The following is a 16276-nucleotide window of genomic DNA, read 5'->3' on the forward strand; positions in this document are numbered from 1 at the left end:
CCGAGCCCCCCCTCTCGGCTCTCAAAGACCCAGACATTCCACTTGGGAACCGAGAAAGTCCCGAAACCGGGTCAGGTCGTGTTCGAACTCGGACCGAATGCGCAGATCGCACTTTTGAAGTCGAATACTACTACAATAATAGTAATAGTAATAATATAATTATGATAATAATATACATCACATCAACAAAGCAGTAATACAATCCATCACAAGATCTAATACCATTCCTCGCGCTATGTTCCGATCCTGTAATACATCAAATACAAACTCCAACGCCTGCGTAGATGCTGCTGCCCCCATAACGCTCTTAATGGCGTCCGGAATTGTTCGAGAAACGAACATCTGCCGAGCCTTTTCTCGCAATGCAGTGGATTCGGACTCACTGAGCTTCGGCTTTACTTGTTCTGAAGATGGCCAGATGGAGTTGATAAGGTCATTTAGCTTTCGGGCAATCTCGGCGTCAGATGAATACTTGTCAATTACATCTTTCTGTAACGCTAGTCGAATCCCTTCCACAGACGACGAGCCATTACGTAAAAGTAGTCCTCGAAGCATCGTCAATAAAGAGCGGCGCACATTCCATGCATTAGACAGCAGATAAAGCTCCGAAATCGCAAGAAACATTGTATCTATGATTGAGTTTGTTTCTCCTTGTGTCAATTCTGTATGCGCCGTTATATTCAAACTCTGCCGCTGTTCCAGTGAATGAACCTCCATGCCACTCCGTGGAAGTGTACGGTCCATGTCATGCTCAAACATCATCGAATGGCGCGGTGACCCAATCTCGGACGAAAGATCTGCTTCTGATGAGGTTCGAGAGTCAACACTACGCAGTGCAGATCCACCAGAGATCAAAACAGGCGTCGATGACGATGCTAATGCATTATTTCCAATACTTTTATTATTCACTCGCACCTCAGGGATATATGAGTCTGAACCCCCTTCTGTGGATATCCGTTGCGTAGTGGAGTCAATCGTGCTGGCCAGGCTATTTGTACTTTCATTCATATCCACTTGATAACCGGGTAAGACCGCTCCTCCGTCTGTGTGAGACATGAAAGGCAACGAGGGTAGCGTTGGTCCTCCTCCATTGGCAAAATTTCGCATGCTTGCTGCAATACCTGAGAAATCTGGACCAGATGGCAAGAATGACTGTCTCGACTTGGTACTATTTCCACTTCCTTGGCTTCCATTTCCACTCGCAACGGAGGCTGTGTCTCTGACCTTACCAAACGTATCCGAAGAATGCTTTTTGGCTGCAGCTAAAACCCCTAAAATCGCATTCCGCGACTCTTTCGTGGAAGATGTAGCAGAAGTCGCTTTAGAGATGGCTTCAAGCATACCCTCGCCAGTATGCTTAAAAAAAGGAGCCTTAAGCAATCTCTTTTCGCCCGTCGAGGTTGTTTCCTTTTTATCCACAAATTTCTTCATCGCCTCACAGTCAGCCAGTTCTCGAGTATTTACCACTAGTTGAAGATATGACTGCAGTGTTTGACAATAATCAGCACGAGAAACACCCATCCACGGCGGAAATACTTCCGGAAACATAGTCAAACCGGCAAGAGAAGCCAGCTTCGTCAAAACTAAATGTAATTTCTCAAAATCACTGATATTCCTCATCGCCATCCATCCAGCAAACACAGAGCTAGCTGGCTCAATAACAAGAGTGTAAAAGCCAATTGGACGTGACGACATTACTTTCATTGATTGATTGTTATCTGCTGACGAGTCGATCACAGTTATACTAGACTCGTATAAAGTGAACGTTACTGTAGGCTCGAGAGTGCTGATATGAGACCGCCGAGCGACTGCTGCTGAAGACTGCTCGTCCAGCGAATGGTTCTGAAACATCTCGTCGAATGTTGAGGCAGGCCGCGATGATGCTGTGGAGTCCAGATCGACTGATGCGTCGTCATTTAGATTCGGCATGGATCGGCGCGCATTTGAGATAACTCCGCTCCTACTAGCAACTGGTTGTCCTGGATTTCTTTGCGACTTATCTTCCGACTGAGGACCACGCGACGGCTCACTTTCTAGAGCTTCTGTAATGTCTAAACTATATGACATGTCTGAACTTTGCCTTGCAGAGTCTACTATTTCAGAATTGATCGGACGGCGAGGAATTCTATGGGAAGCTGAATTGCTCCGTAAAGGAGCCGAAGGCGCTCTGTTCAACATCGTCGTTGGCGTGCTGACCGGCTGCCGATCAAAGTCTCCATCGCCCATAACTTCTTGCATACGCTTTTCAAAATCATCCTTTTTTGTCGGTATAGCTGACGTAGTATTAGACGATGAGTGAGAAGCTAACCCACTTGAGTTTTCGTCAGTCAGGGAGGTTGATTCTGTTGAGGCTAGCGTAGGTGTCTTCTCTGCGTCGTATTCATTATCCTGAAATCGCGATAATGACGAAGGTTCAGGAGTTTTCGGTAGTTCAGCAGGACTAGAAGTATTATTCGACATTTCTCCCGCTAACTCTTTGATATTTTCTTCACGTTGTAGAAAATAAATAATCCAGCTATTGACTGAATCTGGATCTGACAAAGAATCCACTGCAGCTTCTAGTACTTGATGAGCGACCACTTCCCTCAACAGCAAAGCAATAGGCGAGCGCTTAATATCGAGAGTCGGTAAAAATGTCTGAATCAGATTATTCGCTGCGTTCCGGAGTTTAACTTGTTGGATTCCTGGATCGACCATTTGAGCAAGCGCAGAATCTTTATAAGAAACAATATAATCATGAATTCGACCAGCTTTATTGGAATATCGAGAACTAACAGCTCGAAGCTCTCGAAGAAATACAACAAAAGTATTGCAGGCCGAGAAAATTAGAACTAGAAAAATATCTGCAGGTCGTTTGAACGACTGCTGATGTGCAAATGCATGTGCAGAGCTGATCAGAGTCTGCCGAATAGAGCTTAATGCAATTAGTAATTTTTTTTTAGTGATTTATACTCCAATTCACTCACGATGTAAATGTAGTGTCATCAGGAGAAATGTCATGATACCAAGATTCAACATAATCTCGGACGATGATATCGACGCCGCGTTCTATTGCGGCCTCAACGGGCTGAGAAGGTGAGTAATGGCTGTGCATGATTGATTTTATAGATTTCTAGAATAAGTTAATCAATCTCGGTTAATCAATAGTCGGAGATATCGCGAACCTCATTAAAATAGGTAGCTGCTGTCCGGTTATCCTCCTTCCACGGCAACGGCGTCAGATCCTGATTCCTCCATGGATTCAGTGCACGAAAGGTCATCACTGCACCACCAAGACCACCGGCCAGCAGACAAAAAAGCAAAGGACCAAACACCAAGACAGCTAAAGGTAGCCCAACGCAGGCAGCAACGAGAAGTTGGTTTGCCGTGGCATTTGCAATCAGATTTTCAAAATATGAGTAGTATATTTCCAGTAGACCAGATGAATAGGAAATTGACTCATGGTCGTCTTCTCGGTCCGGTTCGGATTCGTGATCTGTGGATATGCTCTCTGAAGGTAAACTGCCCGGTAATGCAGAACCGCTACTAGCAGCACCTACACTAACAATACCATCACCAGCACCGGTTGGTACTGGCCTCCGACGAACACGATCACGTACACCACCCATACTTGAATTCTGAAATTCCATTGTGATCTAAACTAATATTTGTGTTGCTCGATTCTGAATCAATTTCGACCGCCTCGGTCAAAAGTACAACTAATAGTTGGCTCGGAGAGAGATCCAACGGCTCTGGGTATCTTCAAGCAAGGAAACCAAAAATTCACTCTCTTCCAGTAATAGTTCCAATTGTCGCTCAATTCAATTTCCTATTCGCAATAAATATCCAATCACATCGATCCAATTTCGATCTGTTTTATGAATTTCGCCGCTTCTCGGCCTGGTTCCAGATACTTTATCCCTGGGACTATCAAACCAGCCTGGGAGATGCATCCCTTACCGACCATCTGTAAATTACGTCAGCAAGCGCAATTATGTAATCGTTGGATTAGGAAATGGAGAAGCAGTACTTGGTACACTAGGCGTGCAATAGTAGTACAACGGCGATGATAGTAACAAGAACAATGAAATAAAAATAAAAATAAAACAATAAATACGCGAAACCAATATGCAAACAGTCAATAGACTTGCTTTTGTAACAAAACCTCTTCCGAACAATAACAAATCAGATCAAATCAAATCAAATCAATAATGAAGCATAAGCAAATACTATTTTCCTCCCTCCGCGCTCCATCTTCATCGTACATGCAATATCCTTCCTTTTAGGTCCCTCCTAACATTTCTCCATTAGTTTCCGCTCAAATTACGACTAGCGCTCGAAGCAGTCATTTCACCAGCAGTAGCATCGGAAGCTGGATCATTATCCTCGTGAATCCGTTCATAAAATAAGAGATATGCTGTTCGTTCGCCTTCAGATCGCTGCTTTTTAGGTTCTTCTTCATACTCGGTTTCGACAGCCTCCACATCTACCGTCTTGAGATTTACGTCATCAAAATTAATCCACTTGTTACCAGCTTGGTAACGTGCATCAACTGTGTAATGCCCTCCTTCTGTAGATTTCCCGTGATGATATACGACTCCAAATAACTGATACTTGACTCCAGTCTCTCCATGATGCGGCGAAAGACATTCTCGAGGAATCTCAAGTTCTCGCTTGTAACCAATCGTCTTGCTGATCTTTTCCACACTCGCATATCCAGATCCTTCTTCCATCGTGAACTGAAACCTTTTCAAATGCAAAATCAAAACCCGAGGTAATTTTTCTAACAGAGTTTGCTTATTCGCTTCTACCATATCTCCTTGTTTACTCTTATAATGACTAATCACTTCCGGCTGGGCAATATTCGCCAGTGCGTCTTCAATTGTTCGAATGGAGTGATCTGATATATCAAGTTGCAGCCGTTGATATGGATCAATCGTCACGGACGGTTTTTGGTGAGCTGCCCGAATCACAGACCGGAATTGTCCTCCAAAAATCTGTGTAACTGGCGAGTTCGATACAGTCGTCGTCCGTGTAACTGCTACCTTCTGCTTCCGGCCAACTTCAAGCCATCCATCGACAGGGCCATTTGTTGCGCCGTTTTCGTCTTGGCCTGTGCTGTTAGTCCGTTGCCGGCTAATGTTAAGCTCCTCCAATGCAGATTCAACAAAGTCTAAAGGCAGGTCCTCAGTAGACCACGACGAACCACTAGCATCCAGTTTCTTCTGAATTTGTTCGGCAACTGCCATGAACTCCTCATGCAATCCATCTAGCAGAAATCCAAGAAACTCTTCAGCGTCTTCTTGATGGCCCCTCCGCATATTGGCAAATAACGCATTACCTCGGAGAGCGTCATATACAAACTCTGGGATGAAAGGCTCTCCGAATAGCTTTTGAGGCGAGCTGATCAGATTATCCAGCTCCGGATCAGTTGAAAACTGATTCCTAGATCCAGAATTGAACTCGCCCATAAATAGAATCAAAGAATCCAGAATCGGCGTCTGTGAATTAAATTGATGAGATAATTTTTTTGACATTGACTCAATAAATGAGTAGAATGGTACGCAGTAGAGTAAAATCTGAAGAATGGAGTTCATAAAACACATATTTCCCATATTAACGAGTCCTCGAGGTAGCAAGGTCGGCGGTGTGGGCTCAAAAACAGATGATTGCTGCTCGTCAATGTCAGTTGCTTCAGATGTCTGCGCGCTACTTCCTGAAACGGATGACGCCGTGGACGGTGACACTGGCTCGACCGCTCCAGAACTACCAACAGGGCTAACTCCTGCGCGATTAATAGGCGGAAGTGCAGATTTCTGAGTTTGAGTGCGATTTTGAAGTGCACTCGAAGATTTGAGAATGTCTGTAGATATATTCTTGTCACCTGCAATATTTGAATGCGAATTCACAACATCAGCCCAGGATCGCGCCGTTTGCGATCGTACATGAGGACCTACTTCTGCACGGCTACCTTCGTTCTCAACAGAAATCAGCGGAGTAGCTGGTTCAGAAATACTTTGCTGTTCGGATCCTGCCGTTCTGCCTTTATTGCGACTTCCTATTCGTTTTACATTGGTATTTTCCAAAATCTTCCTCTGAGCTTTGGTCAAATCCAACACATTTCGATTGATCTGATATTTTTCACTGTTGGCCAGTACTTCGTCAATACTAATTCCATTCATTTCAGATAATTGGCGAATCCGCGCTCGAAGTAGCCTGCGATTATCTTTACCATATCTTGAGGGGAATGGAGCCGAAGGATCAGAAAACCATGGCATCTTTAAAGTAGAAACTGTTAGTAGATTTTGCAGTCTAAGCACGCGAGCACATACCCTATTTGGAGCTTGGACAGCTACAGGTTGTACTGAAGATACAGAGGAAGCAGCAGAAGACGCATTACTGGCCACTCTTTCCAAAGTAATTATCGAATCTTCAGACGAAATTGAAAGATCATTGCCCTCTAGTAATATTATACAGGAATCGGTAGTTGGAGACTTGGTTGTGGAATCAGCATTACTAGTATCTGTTTGAATTTCATCTGAATCTGAAGACCCATCGGTAGACTGTCGATCAATATTCGGTAGCGCAATGGCTGGTGTAGCCACAGAATGTGCAATTTTCTGAGAAACATTATATAGACCAGAAGCCGTGAATTGCGGTGCTGCTGGGTTCAAAATCGATTTGGCTGATTTTGGGACGACAAGCGAACTTTCACCCGATATTAGAGGACGATTGGAATGAGAGCTGACGAGTGCCGGTACTGCGGAACCTTGATATTCATTCGAAGAGACGATCGGGCTAATAGGCTGGACGGGCGATACCGGAGGAGCACGATTCATCATCGCAGGTTGAAGAGTAACTTGCATCTGATTATTTGGAACCATAACCATTGGAGGAGCAGGACCAGGAACAGAATGTAAGGAGTAAAGAGAGGGATCGGGACTAGTGAAGGTTGAGTAATGGGAATCTGGAGGTGACATAGATTGCTGTGAATATTGCATTTGAGAAACATTCCCGTGGGAATTCATATACATGGTGGGACCAGAAGAAGTAGGATTCTGGGCATATGGGAAATGCCCAAAATAGTATTGTTGTGGCTGATTAGAAAAAGGTGTCATGGGCTGAGGAGGATAAGGCAATGGATAGGATGAGTGAGGGCCCATGGCCATCTGATCCGGCGTGCCGAATATCGGAGCATTGGCAGAAAGCGATGGAACACCATTTGAAGCATTATTTGAAACGGTGTTCATAATTGCAGGCCGGCCCGGAGAAGGAACTGCAACGGGTACAGGGACAACTGTAGCCGAGGCAGGCCCAGCTCCAGCTCCGGGAAGAGGAGGAGGCAGCTGCTGAAATGGAAGAGATGGCTGAGGGAGGTTGTAGGCTTGTGGACCAGAAGTATTCGGAGACGGATAGATTGATGAACCTTGAGACTGAGAGTTGATACTTTTCTGCAGATTTCGATGCGACTGCGGAGGATATTTGTTTGAATGATGATTTTGATGATGCGAAAGGTGCTGATGATGCTGATGATGTTGAGAGTAGTGCTGGTGGGAATTATTATGATAATCGCGATTTTGGTATGAACCAGGGCCGGCTGGATTCGAGCCCGGGTGATTCAGGCTCCGTAGTTGCAGATCGTGGTGCTGGACGTAATTATTCTCTTGTGCAGTTCCGCCGTGATAAATCTGGTAGCCGCCGCTGTAAATATTCTGTCTCTGCTGGCTGTAATGCTGCCCCGAGTGGGCTATTGAGGAATAGTATGAATGGGTCGGATGAGGAGAAGCAGCAGAGGCGTTTGTCTGCTGGCTGTCTACGAGCACCTGCCCGGGCAATGCGGACGGTGCCGAGGATTCGACAGATGCAATATGCTGACTATTCGGGGGAAAAGCAAAGGAATTTTTTGTATCGGGCGATATCGAGGAAGCAAGAGTGCTACTGTCGAGCCCTTCTTCACCGTGCGTGGTAGAGGATATGGACATGCGATGGGTCGCTGAAGTCACAAAGATTGGCGCTTAGACAATTTTTAGCGGCGATTAAATATATTTCGACCAATGTAGCAAAAATGCGGTCGAATTGGACACTCTATACTAGGAAGTTGGTGAGGTTGGAGCGGGGGACACGAGGGAGAAAGATAGAAATGGGAGAGAAAAAAGGAAAATCCACTGGGAAAGCTGGCCGAGGCGTGAACAGGTTTACTGCCCGCTATATCTTGCGTCCACTTAAGTACTAAATATCAGTTTCTTGCAAGACTTTCTAACAATTGCGCTGGCTTTCAGCGGAGTTAATTTTTGAAAATGGACCCATATTGCAAAAAATGAGTCAAATAGATGAATTCGGCGTCTCAAACACACCCGGAACCAACCGTATTCCCGATACAGTTTGCGCTCGACGGGCGATTGTATGTGAGCTCGTCAAGAGTTTTGTCTCCGCAATAAAATCTACGCAATCGCAAGATGAGCTAGCTCAAAATTTTGTGAATCTTTCACTGAATCAGACAGGTTCGGTGGAGGTTATTGCCGTTGTGGTTGGACTACATCAGATCTTGCCACGCTCATTTCTGCCTGCTTTGGCGCTGCTGGATGCTAAGGCCGTCGAGCTAATTATTCCTGAAATTAACAACTCCCCAGACTACAGTCCTTCAATATTCTACAGAGTTGCAAACTCGTCAGATAATTCAACCTCTTCGGATTACGTGCTGGTTCGACAAAGATCTTGGACCTGTTCTTGTGAAGATTTCTTCAGCAGCACATACGACGCGGCTCCCTATGTATCTTCACTAGCTTCTATTCTGGAATCCGACCTTTCTGCCGAGCCAGATATATTATTTCTTTTGACCGGAGAGTGTCCGCATGTTGTCGCCGCATATATAGCTAGCAGTCTCCATAGAACTAATTCAAAGGTTATTCCGACTCGGTCGGTATCATCGATGGCCGATCTGTTACTGCTAAATCCTTTATTGACTAAGCAATAATATACTTGCATACCTAATTTCAATTTCGATATTTTTACTTATCAGATAAGCAGCGCACTTAATCATCCTCTTCGTCTTCCTCGTCTCCATCTCCTTCATCTTCATCATCATCGTCATCGGGATCCTCCTCTCCATCATCAGATGCGCTCTCGTCATAATCAGATGCGTCTTCAGATTCGTCCTCTGGATCCAGATCCGAGGCTTCAAATTCTGATTCGGGTTCAGAACTCGCGCTGTCGTCGTTATCAGAATCATTATCCAAAAAGCTCCAACCTCCTTCCTCGAAAAACGAATGAGGATCTGCCGTAACCGTCTTCATGATCGTAGTCCAATTGAGATTTAACGGGCCTTCCGAAAATGGAATTTCGACTTCGTCCAGCCAATCCTTAACATTATCCAATTGATCCATAGGAATAGAATTGATATGAGTGACAGGTCTACTGAAATCCTTATAAACAAAGACCAGGTCGAAATTTTTCAAACCAAACTGAACACGTTCCAAGTGAGCAATCTCAATTTCTGATAACGTAACCACCAGAAATGGTGGATCGATGAGTTGGACCAAACACTCAGTCGTAGGCTGACAGAGTACATTAGCCCGAAATGGGACACCGTTGAATCCGAGTTCGCGAAAAGGCATGTCGACGTCGATTGATTTGCCAGCCTCTGAGATTTTCTCGCTGAATGCCTTGAACTCACGGTTCAACGCATGCCTTCTTCGCTGCTCTTCTTGCTCAGCCTCTAGTTCGTCATCATCCCCAAACCGATATTTTCGTTTGCGGTTACCAGTCTCATCGAATTGGATATCCGTAGCTTCTCGATAAAACTGGACGTCCTTTGTTTTCCGCTTGCCAATCATGATTGGACTTTTCAGATGAACATGGATCAAAACGATCAGTTCATGATCACAAGGCTGAAAAAAAAGATGCTTAACATTACTGAATAACAAATCAATTCGATGATCAGGCCGCACTGGCGACTGATAGCGCAAACCGTTCTGATGGATCTCTAGCGCACCAGGAACGCGTTTTCCGTCAGGTGCTGGTCGCACAAAAAGATTCTCTAGTCGAATAGGACGGCGATTTTTGATTTCAATCAGATTGTTTTGCTCGACAACATCTTCGAGCTCCTTTCGCTCAAAGTCTCGCTTGACGGCATTTTTTTTCAGTTCTTGGATACTTTTGAAAATCTCGGAAACGCGACTTATGTCTCGACTGCGATATGTCAAGCTTTGTAGAAACTGTGCATTAGGATCTTCAAATGGCTAAACACTAAGAGTTAGATAATTTATTGAAGTGGCTAATTCAACAGCCTACCTGGTCCTCCTTCTTGGAGACTAACTGATTGGGTGTAACTAAATTGAGCCGAATATACACAAACTCGCCATCATCGTTTTTGCTGACATTCTTCAAAGTATTGATGTGCAAGGGCATGGGTCGACCACTGATAGGAACGATTACGACTTGATTTTTAGGATCAACCAGGATCCGTAGATCCTTGACACCGACAGGAAATTGAGATTCACGCTTATAAGCTTCAAATCTTCGGAAGACAACTTTTTTCTCATCATCCTCAGTTTTAAGTTCACTTGCAAATCGAGCACGTCCTTCATCCTGCCTTTTACGATGGAGCTCTTTTTGATGTTCTCGGCGTTTAAGTTCTGCTGCTTCGTTGACCTAGATAGATTCTGTAAGATTTCTCTGATCTATTCCCCGTCTAGTCAACTAGTAGGAGACTGCGCAACTTACCACTTTAGTCTCTTGCCGAAGACGAGACTTCACCTTGCGATCTGCCATTTCTGCAGAAAAAATGAGCTACAGTTAACCGAAACTATCGGTGTACTTAGGCGGAGTTTGCCAGATCGATTCCGTATTGAAGACAAGCAAGAAGGAACCTAAGAGCGCGTCGCACGCGTGCCCGGATTGATGAGGCGTAAGCAACGCGGTTGTTCGCGATTGCGGAGTATATGACTATAGATGTAACGTTTATGCCTACATGCCAACAACTGCTAATCATAAATGCCACAAACACGACAAATACTGTCTCTTTCTTCATGTCTCTCACTTCGCCGCCCACGCTGTTTGAAGCGGCACTTGCCTCCTTCCAGGCCACCCAATTCCGCCAACTAACCAACAATCGCGAACTCTGTTGTCGTTTACTTGCGTCGAATTCGTTGTTAAAACGTCGAATAAAATATAATAATAGCAATGGCTCAGGACGAATACGATTATCTGTTTAAAGGTAAGTTATACTGCTCGTCGATTGGCCCGGTTGGATGATATGTCTGTTGTCTATGTTCGGGGAGACCTCAGAGCTTCTTTGGAACACTCCGTTTGATGTTCTGCAAGTATACTTCTACTTGCCTGTGATTCAGCTGGCGAATGGATTTTTCAAGTTGAATCCGTATCTCGTCTTCGTGCGTTTCTCAGGATTGGCCGATTTTTATCGATTTGATGGTGTACTTACTTGATACTGCACCCTGGATTACATACGTGACGGGCAAGGCTGCTCTCCCCTGAATCAGCTCCTCATTGTGATTATGACAGTTATCTCGACTACTTTTGCCGAATTTTTTCAGTGTTCTGTTTCACGAACATTTGCTAACTGTTTTTCTTTTAGTTGTTCTTATTGGAGATTCTGGTGTTGGCAAATCTAACTTGCTGAGCCGATTCACTCGTGACGAGTTTAATCCAGACTCAAAGTCAACTATTGGCGTTGAATTTGCTACTCGTTCCATTGCTGTTGACGGCAAGACTATTAAGGCACAAATATGGGATACCGCTGGCCAGGAACGCTACCGTGCAATTACAAATGCCTATTACCGTGGCGCTGTTGGAGCCCTTCTTGTGTACGACATAACTAAGAGCCAGACGTACGAAAACTCGTCGAGATGGTTAAAAGAGCTCCGTGACCACGCAGACAGCAATATTGTAATCATGCTTGTTGGAAACAAGAGCGATCTCGAGCCTCAACGCGGTGTTTCCACTGACGAGGCTAAGACTTTTGCTGGTAAGTATTGCCTATCCAGATGTATAACGTATTAAGATCTAACGCTGTTTGCTGTTGCAGCTGAGAACAATCTCTCTTTCATTGAAACATCTGCCCTTAATGCATCCAACGTAGAATCTGCTTTTCAGAGCATTTTGACCGAGATCTACCGCATTGTTTCTGCCAGGCAGCTAGAACAGGCCACGGAGTCTGCACCACGGCCAGGTGAGGGTACGACAATCAACTTTTCGCGACCACCTGAGGAGGATAAGAGCAGTTCGTCTAAATGTTGTTAAAAGTATTTTCCAATCTTTTTGTTACATTGCCCAGCTGGTTTTCTTTACTCTTACACAATTTCTCCCCTTAAATATTCTATTTTTCCAATTATTACTTGGTAACCTTAGTCTGCTTTTTATTTTATTTCATTGATTTGTATTTTCTCTGTCTTTTTTATTAGGTTATATCCAGCTTTTCTCTTTATTATTATTTGCGCATGATATTCACCCAGACTGCTCTTAATGATTATATTTTGTTCCACTTGGCTCTCAACTCTATTCTATCGTTTTGGGTATATCGCAAATGATTATGCTTCGAGACGAGGAGCGTTTTCTTTGGCATATTTTGCTTGCAGATCCGTACAAAGCGAAATGATTGGAGCTTAGGTATGTGAAAGGATTCAAAGCGGAATATGTGAATGTGCCGGCAGCAACCAGCAGTCTATAAAATATCATATTAATATATTATTGAATGCAGATTACTCTATAATCAAGTCTAATCCAAAAATACATAGCAAGTCACATAATTAAACCCTATAAACCTGAGATGATAAAACGAAATATATATAAATATGAATGTACAATGCGAAATGTAGGAAGGCCTGGTTATACGTATTAATTATCTAGCCTGGTTTCATCCGGACAGGCAGGTAACGGTCGACGAGATGTGCTATTCATGCTATCTTTTCGGATTTTATGCTGCGAAAGTGAAGTCGACGAAGACGACCTTAGCGGAGACATAGAATTTGAGGTGCCGTAGTATGTACTATAATTGATATCGTCATCGCTGGGCAAATGCGGCGAGTCGGTGTAATAATCTGACCGAGCGTCAAATCCACCTGGCAGAGGAATTTGAGGTGAGTCAGGATAGGGCCTTAGAAATTGACTAGGCGATCTCCTGGAGGAATATTGGTAGAAATTATTATCGCAGCATTCGTGAGCAAGAGACATGCTATCTAATTGGTAGCTCAAGTTCGGTAAACTAGGATGCACTGACATAGCACGTAATTGTCCAGAAGAGGGATATCGCAATTGATCCGGCACGTTGGCCAACACTGTGTCATCATAAGAATATGTTCGCGGAGACGGATAAATTGGAACCGTGTTTTCAGATCCGTAAAACACATGTTGGCCCTTCGTAGGGGTCAATGATCGACCAGAACCGACAATTATTTGTGAGTTCGCTCGCGCAGGCATCAACGGCGAGACTGACCGATTTCCACGGACTACTTGGGAGACTGATCGGTCGAGAAACTGGATTATAGGATCTGATTCTGAAACAATGGCCGGACGAGTCGAGACTGGAGTAGGAGCAGGAGATGAGGACAAAGACGACTTAGGACTCAAGTACTGTGATGATGGAGTTTGGTAACTTGCATCTTCGATAATCTGAGCAGATGCCGTAGGCGTAACGGGCAGTGGACGAACACTACCGGAAAATGGAGATCCAGAAGTGCTGGGTGTGCTCGGTGTAGAGACAGACTTCTTCAGATTTTGCTTTGCATGAGCACGCTGAATCAATGAATGCCGAACATAATCTCTCTGTAAAATAGTTAGCATTGCAATCGAGCCATTCCGTTATTGTGAGTTGGTACATTTGGATAAAATGTCATTTCAATATATACTTCACCAGCAAATTTCGTTCGAAATTGAATGGTATGCCACTGATCTTGTTCCTTCTTTTGGCATGTTTCGACGATAGTTTTTAAGTCGATGATTGTATCGCCAATTAGGTCAGGTTTCGAATCGTTATCATCAAACACGGTCAGTTTCATACTTTCGTCGGAGTCAACCAACTTATAGCGCAGCTCGTGGTTCCAGGACGGTCTTTGACCACCTCGAACATCGACCTTCGTAGATTGGGCATTCTGGCCGACTCGGAGAGTACAATAGGGATCTTGCTTGCCGAGTGTTCGTCGATTCGGCAGATTACGCTATAAAATGGGGTTGTTGGTCCTTCGAATCATGGTAAATCTAGTGTACTTACTGCCTTGATTAAAACCGCAATAAGTGTTCCAATTTCTTGAGGATAGCCGGAATATTGTGCCATAATGACTAAATTACTGGCCAAGCCTATAAAAATTTGGATATTGCTAGAGTGATGCCAAATGATTGTACACTTTGTGTTAAGTTCTTCTGATCCTAGATCAATTGGTAGAAAGTAGTCCACGCTGAGCCCGATCCGCAATTGTCAAGAATCAGACAGGGAAAGAAGGGGAAAAGCGACTATTAAGACTGATAACCCAGAACTCGGTCTCCTCTAAATCATACTCTGAGGAGGCTGCACTTTAGCGACATCCAAACACAATTAAAGTTCCATGTTTACTTTGTTCCCAGAGTGGCTGGCCGCGAGGCTGGATATTGCACTTTTAGAGGTTGCCGCAGCAACGAGCTTGCGTCGGAACTATAATTAGAAGGAGTGCCGGAGTTTGTATTTTTATTGTTAATTTCGTGTTGAAACTTTTTTATTATATCCACCATAATAAGGTGCGAATGGTGAATTTCTGAGAATTTTATTAGCTTTGGCGAGGCGAAGCGATAGAATATGAAAATACTGCTCTCGCTCTCCATCATATCTGTTCTGAAGTACAATAAGTTGTGAAAAGCCAGCATCAAATATATAATTTTGAAGAATTTATGGAGAGCATTTACTTGCGTCAAATATATTATTCAGTACTAATAATTGGTGGCAAAACTAGATCGCCGTCGCGAGCTAATCATAAATTTGTCTCTTATAGTATGACTACTCTAAATATTAGCTAAATCTATGAAATTCAATAAGATTTGTAGTTTGTCTATGCTATAGCACCTAGAACTTCGTATTTCGATACTCATACAATTCTTTCGATTAAGTCATTCCTACGCAATGATATTCTGGTCCACTGGAGGTTACTAAATCAATAACAGCCGAGCTTCTGATCGTTGCACGACTTGAAGACTTCGATGGATCGACGGCACTGGATCTGGCAGTATAAATATTCACAGTTTCTATTAAATGGATGCTGCAATCATGAGAAATATAGATATCAGGTTCTGTAAACTTCTTAACCGCGACGGGTTTAGTCTCATAATCTAGGTGGAAACAAGTCAGCGCATTCAACATTTGCTTTGTATATGCAATCTATGAGCGAGCTACACTTTCAGATCATATGTAAAAAGTCTGTCGTTTTCCGAAGTCGAATCTACTACAGATCACTTGAAAATTACGCTCAGCACCGAGAGTACAAAGGAGGCAATTGAAGCTACAAACTAGACGCGTAACTTCGAGAATAGGATTGGCTCGAAGGATCTGATGTCATGAGCATTAGATTGACTTATCGAGGACAGAATTTGATATCGACGGTATCTTTTCTTCATTTAGACACAGGAAAAACTTTTCTGCGTTATGTAATTGCATTTCCAGCGCAGTTAGAGCAGATTTTGCCATGATGTGACTATCACCCTTTTATTCAGAGAGATATTTCTATAGCAATCCACCTGCCACTTGGCGGCAGCTAACGGATATTGAATGAATCAGTTTCTATTGCTTATGCTGTAATAACTGAGCCCATCTTCAGACTAGTTACATGTTATCGTTGTTTATGAAGCAGGGATGATAGATAAAAGTAGTAAATTTCCCCCTTCTGCTATTGACGAAGTCAACCTCTAGAGCTTATGTTTATACAGAGAGGCCACCTTGGACGCACGTTAAGGTTCAGGGGGTGATGAGATTTTTCCATGGCCACAAAGTTGGCAAGAAAGATTGCTAAGCGAAAGGGCTGAAACTGCGCAGGCTCCCAAAATTCTCGATTGAGAGGATAACTCTGGCCAAACTATTTTAGCACTAGAAAATGCAACAGAATAGACTTACCAGTACTGATATATTTTCAGAAGGTCATGATTATATTGTTCTGCATTTAAAAATGCAATGTGATCCACTTATATTGTTTTGTCGTGATCATGAAATGTGAAACCGAGATCAGCCATGAACCGGCGAGCCGAGTTAGTGATTTACTATTAGATATCAATCGCAAATTCTGCCTATGTGATAAAACATCTGAGAATCTGAGCATATTGACAA

General features: G+C 43.7%; 6 protein-coding genes across 6 annotated transcripts; 2 read left to right on the plus strand and 4 right to left on the minus strand.

Moving 5' to 3' along the window:
* Positions 1–9: 9 nt before the first annotated feature.
* Positions 10–3957, minus strand: V1516DRAFT_210601 (PXA domain-containing protein). Its single transcript, XM_066918739.1, has 3 exons — positions 3165–3957; positions 2967–3112; positions 10–2914 (listed from the first exon to the last, which is right to left on the minus strand). The coding sequence occupies exons 1-3, from the start codon at positions 3627–3629 to the stop codon at positions 178–180; spliced, it is 3348 nt and encodes a 1115-aa protein (XP_066779194.1). The 5' UTR covers positions 3630–3957; the 3' UTR covers positions 10–177.
* On the minus strand, positions 3928–8271 carry V1516DRAFT_689836 (uncharacterized protein). The gene is made up of 2 exons (XM_066923822.1): positions 6312–8271; positions 3928–6257 (listed from the first exon to the last, which is right to left on the minus strand). The coding sequence occupies exons 1-2, from the start codon at positions 7959–7961 to the stop codon at positions 4287–4289; spliced, it is 3621 nt and encodes a 1206-aa protein (XP_066779195.1). The 5' UTR covers positions 7962–8271; the 3' UTR covers positions 3928–4286.
* Positions 8168–9072, plus strand: V1516DRAFT_671612 (uncharacterized protein). The gene has a single exon (XM_066921595.1). The coding sequence runs from the start codon at positions 8297–8299 to the stop codon at positions 8951–8953; it is 657 nt and encodes a 218-aa protein (XP_066779196.1). The 5' UTR covers positions 8168–8296; the 3' UTR covers positions 8954–9072.
* On the minus strand, positions 8983–10988 carry V1516DRAFT_210598 (FACT complex subunit-domain-containing protein). Its single transcript, XM_066918738.1, has 3 exons — positions 10702–10988; positions 10270–10629; positions 8983–10217 (listed from the first exon to the last, which is right to left on the minus strand). Exons 1-3 carry the CDS (start codon positions 10747–10749, stop codon positions 9012–9014), a joined length of 1614 nt encoding a protein of 537 aa, XP_066779197.1. The 5' UTR covers positions 10750–10988; the 3' UTR covers positions 8983–9011.
* An 18-nt stretch (positions 10989–11006) lies between these two features.
* Positions 11007–12534, plus strand: V1516DRAFT_211293 (ras family-domain-containing protein). Its single transcript, XM_066918742.1, has 3 exons — positions 11007–11194; positions 11573–11962; positions 12023–12534. Exons 1-3 carry the CDS (start codon positions 11161–11163, stop codon positions 12235–12237), a joined length of 639 nt encoding a protein of 212 aa, XP_066779198.1. The 5' UTR covers positions 11007–11160; the 3' UTR covers positions 12238–12534.
* Positions 12535–12622: 88 nt separating this feature from the next.
* Positions 12623–14505, minus strand: V1516DRAFT_710762 (uncharacterized protein). The gene is made up of 3 exons (XM_066924253.1): positions 14204–14505; positions 13812–14150; positions 12623–13758 (listed from the first exon to the last, which is right to left on the minus strand). Exons 1-3 carry the CDS (start codon positions 14264–14266, stop codon positions 12832–12834), a joined length of 1329 nt encoding a protein of 442 aa, XP_066779199.1. The 5' UTR covers positions 14267–14505; the 3' UTR covers positions 12623–12831.
* Between the last annotated feature and the right edge of the window lie 1771 nt (positions 14506–16276).

Source organism: Lipomyces oligophaga, assembly GCF_038497815.1.
Source record: "Lipomyces oligophaga strain CBS 7107 unplaced genomic scaffold V1516scaffold_2, whole genome shotgun sequence".
In the NCBI taxonomy this organism is placed as follows: Eukaryota; Fungi; Ascomycota; class Lipomycetes; order Lipomycetales; family Lipomycetaceae; genus Lipomyces; species [Lipomyces] oligophaga.

Bases quoted from the DNA above. Each gene is read 5' to 3' on its own strand.
- V1516DRAFT_210601 (XM_066918739.1), bottom strand. From the start codon at position 3,629: ATGGAATTTCAGAATTCAAGTATGGGTGGTGTACGTGATCGTGTTCGT. The intron at 3,113-3,164 runs GTTCGCGATATC...AACTTATTCTAG, and splicing joins CAGCTACCTATTTTAATGAG to AAATCTATAAAATCAATCAT. The intron at 2,915-2,966 runs GTGAGTGAATTG...AATTGCATTAAG, and splicing joins GATGACACTACATTTACATC to CTCTATTCGGCAGACTCTGA.
- V1516DRAFT_689836 (XM_066923822.1), bottom strand. From the start codon at position 7,961: ATGTCCATATCCTCTACCACGCACGGTGAAGAAGGGCTCGACAGTAGC. The intron at 6,258-6,311 runs GTATGTGCTCGC...TCTACTTTAAAG, and splicing joins CTGTCCAAGCTCCAAATAGG to ATGCCATGGTTTTCTGATCC.
- V1516DRAFT_671612 (XM_066921595.1), top strand. From the start codon at position 8,297: ATGAGTCAAATAGATGAATTCGGCGTCTCAAACACACCCGGAACCAAC.
- V1516DRAFT_210598 (XM_066918738.1), bottom strand. From the start codon at position 10,749: ATGGCAGATCGCAAGGTGAAGTCTCGTCTTCGGCAAGAGACTAAAGTG. The intron at 10,630-10,701 runs GTAAGTTGCGCA...GAATCTATCTAG, and splicing joins TTCGGCAAGAGACTAAAGTG to GTCAACGAAGCAGCAGAACT. The intron at 10,218-10,269 runs GTAGGCTGTTGA...CTTAGTGTTTAG, and splicing joins TCTCCAAGAAGGAGGACCAG to CCATTTGAAGATCCTAATGC.
- V1516DRAFT_211293 (XM_066918742.1), top strand. From the start codon at position 11,161: ATGGCTCAGGACGAATACGATTATCTGTTTAAAG. The intron at 11,195-11,572 runs GTAAGTTATACT...TTTTTCTTTTAG, and splicing joins ATACGATTATCTGTTTAAAG to TTGTTCTTATTGGAGATTCT. The intron at 11,963-12,022 runs GTAAGTATTGCC...TTGCTGTTGCAG, and splicing joins CGAGGCTAAGACTTTTGCTG to CTGAGAACAATCTCTCTTTC.
- V1516DRAFT_710762 (XM_066924253.1), bottom strand. From the start codon at position 14,266: ATGGCACAATATTCCGGCTATCCTCAAGAAATTGGAACACTTATTGCG. The intron at 14,151-14,203 runs GTAAGTACACTA...CCCATTTTATAG, and splicing joins TTGCGGTTTTAATCAAGGCA to CGTAATCTGCCGAATCGACG. The intron at 13,759-13,811 runs GTACCAACTCAC...ACTATTTTACAG, and splicing joins AAATGACATTTTATCCAAAT to AGAGATTATGTTCGGCATTC.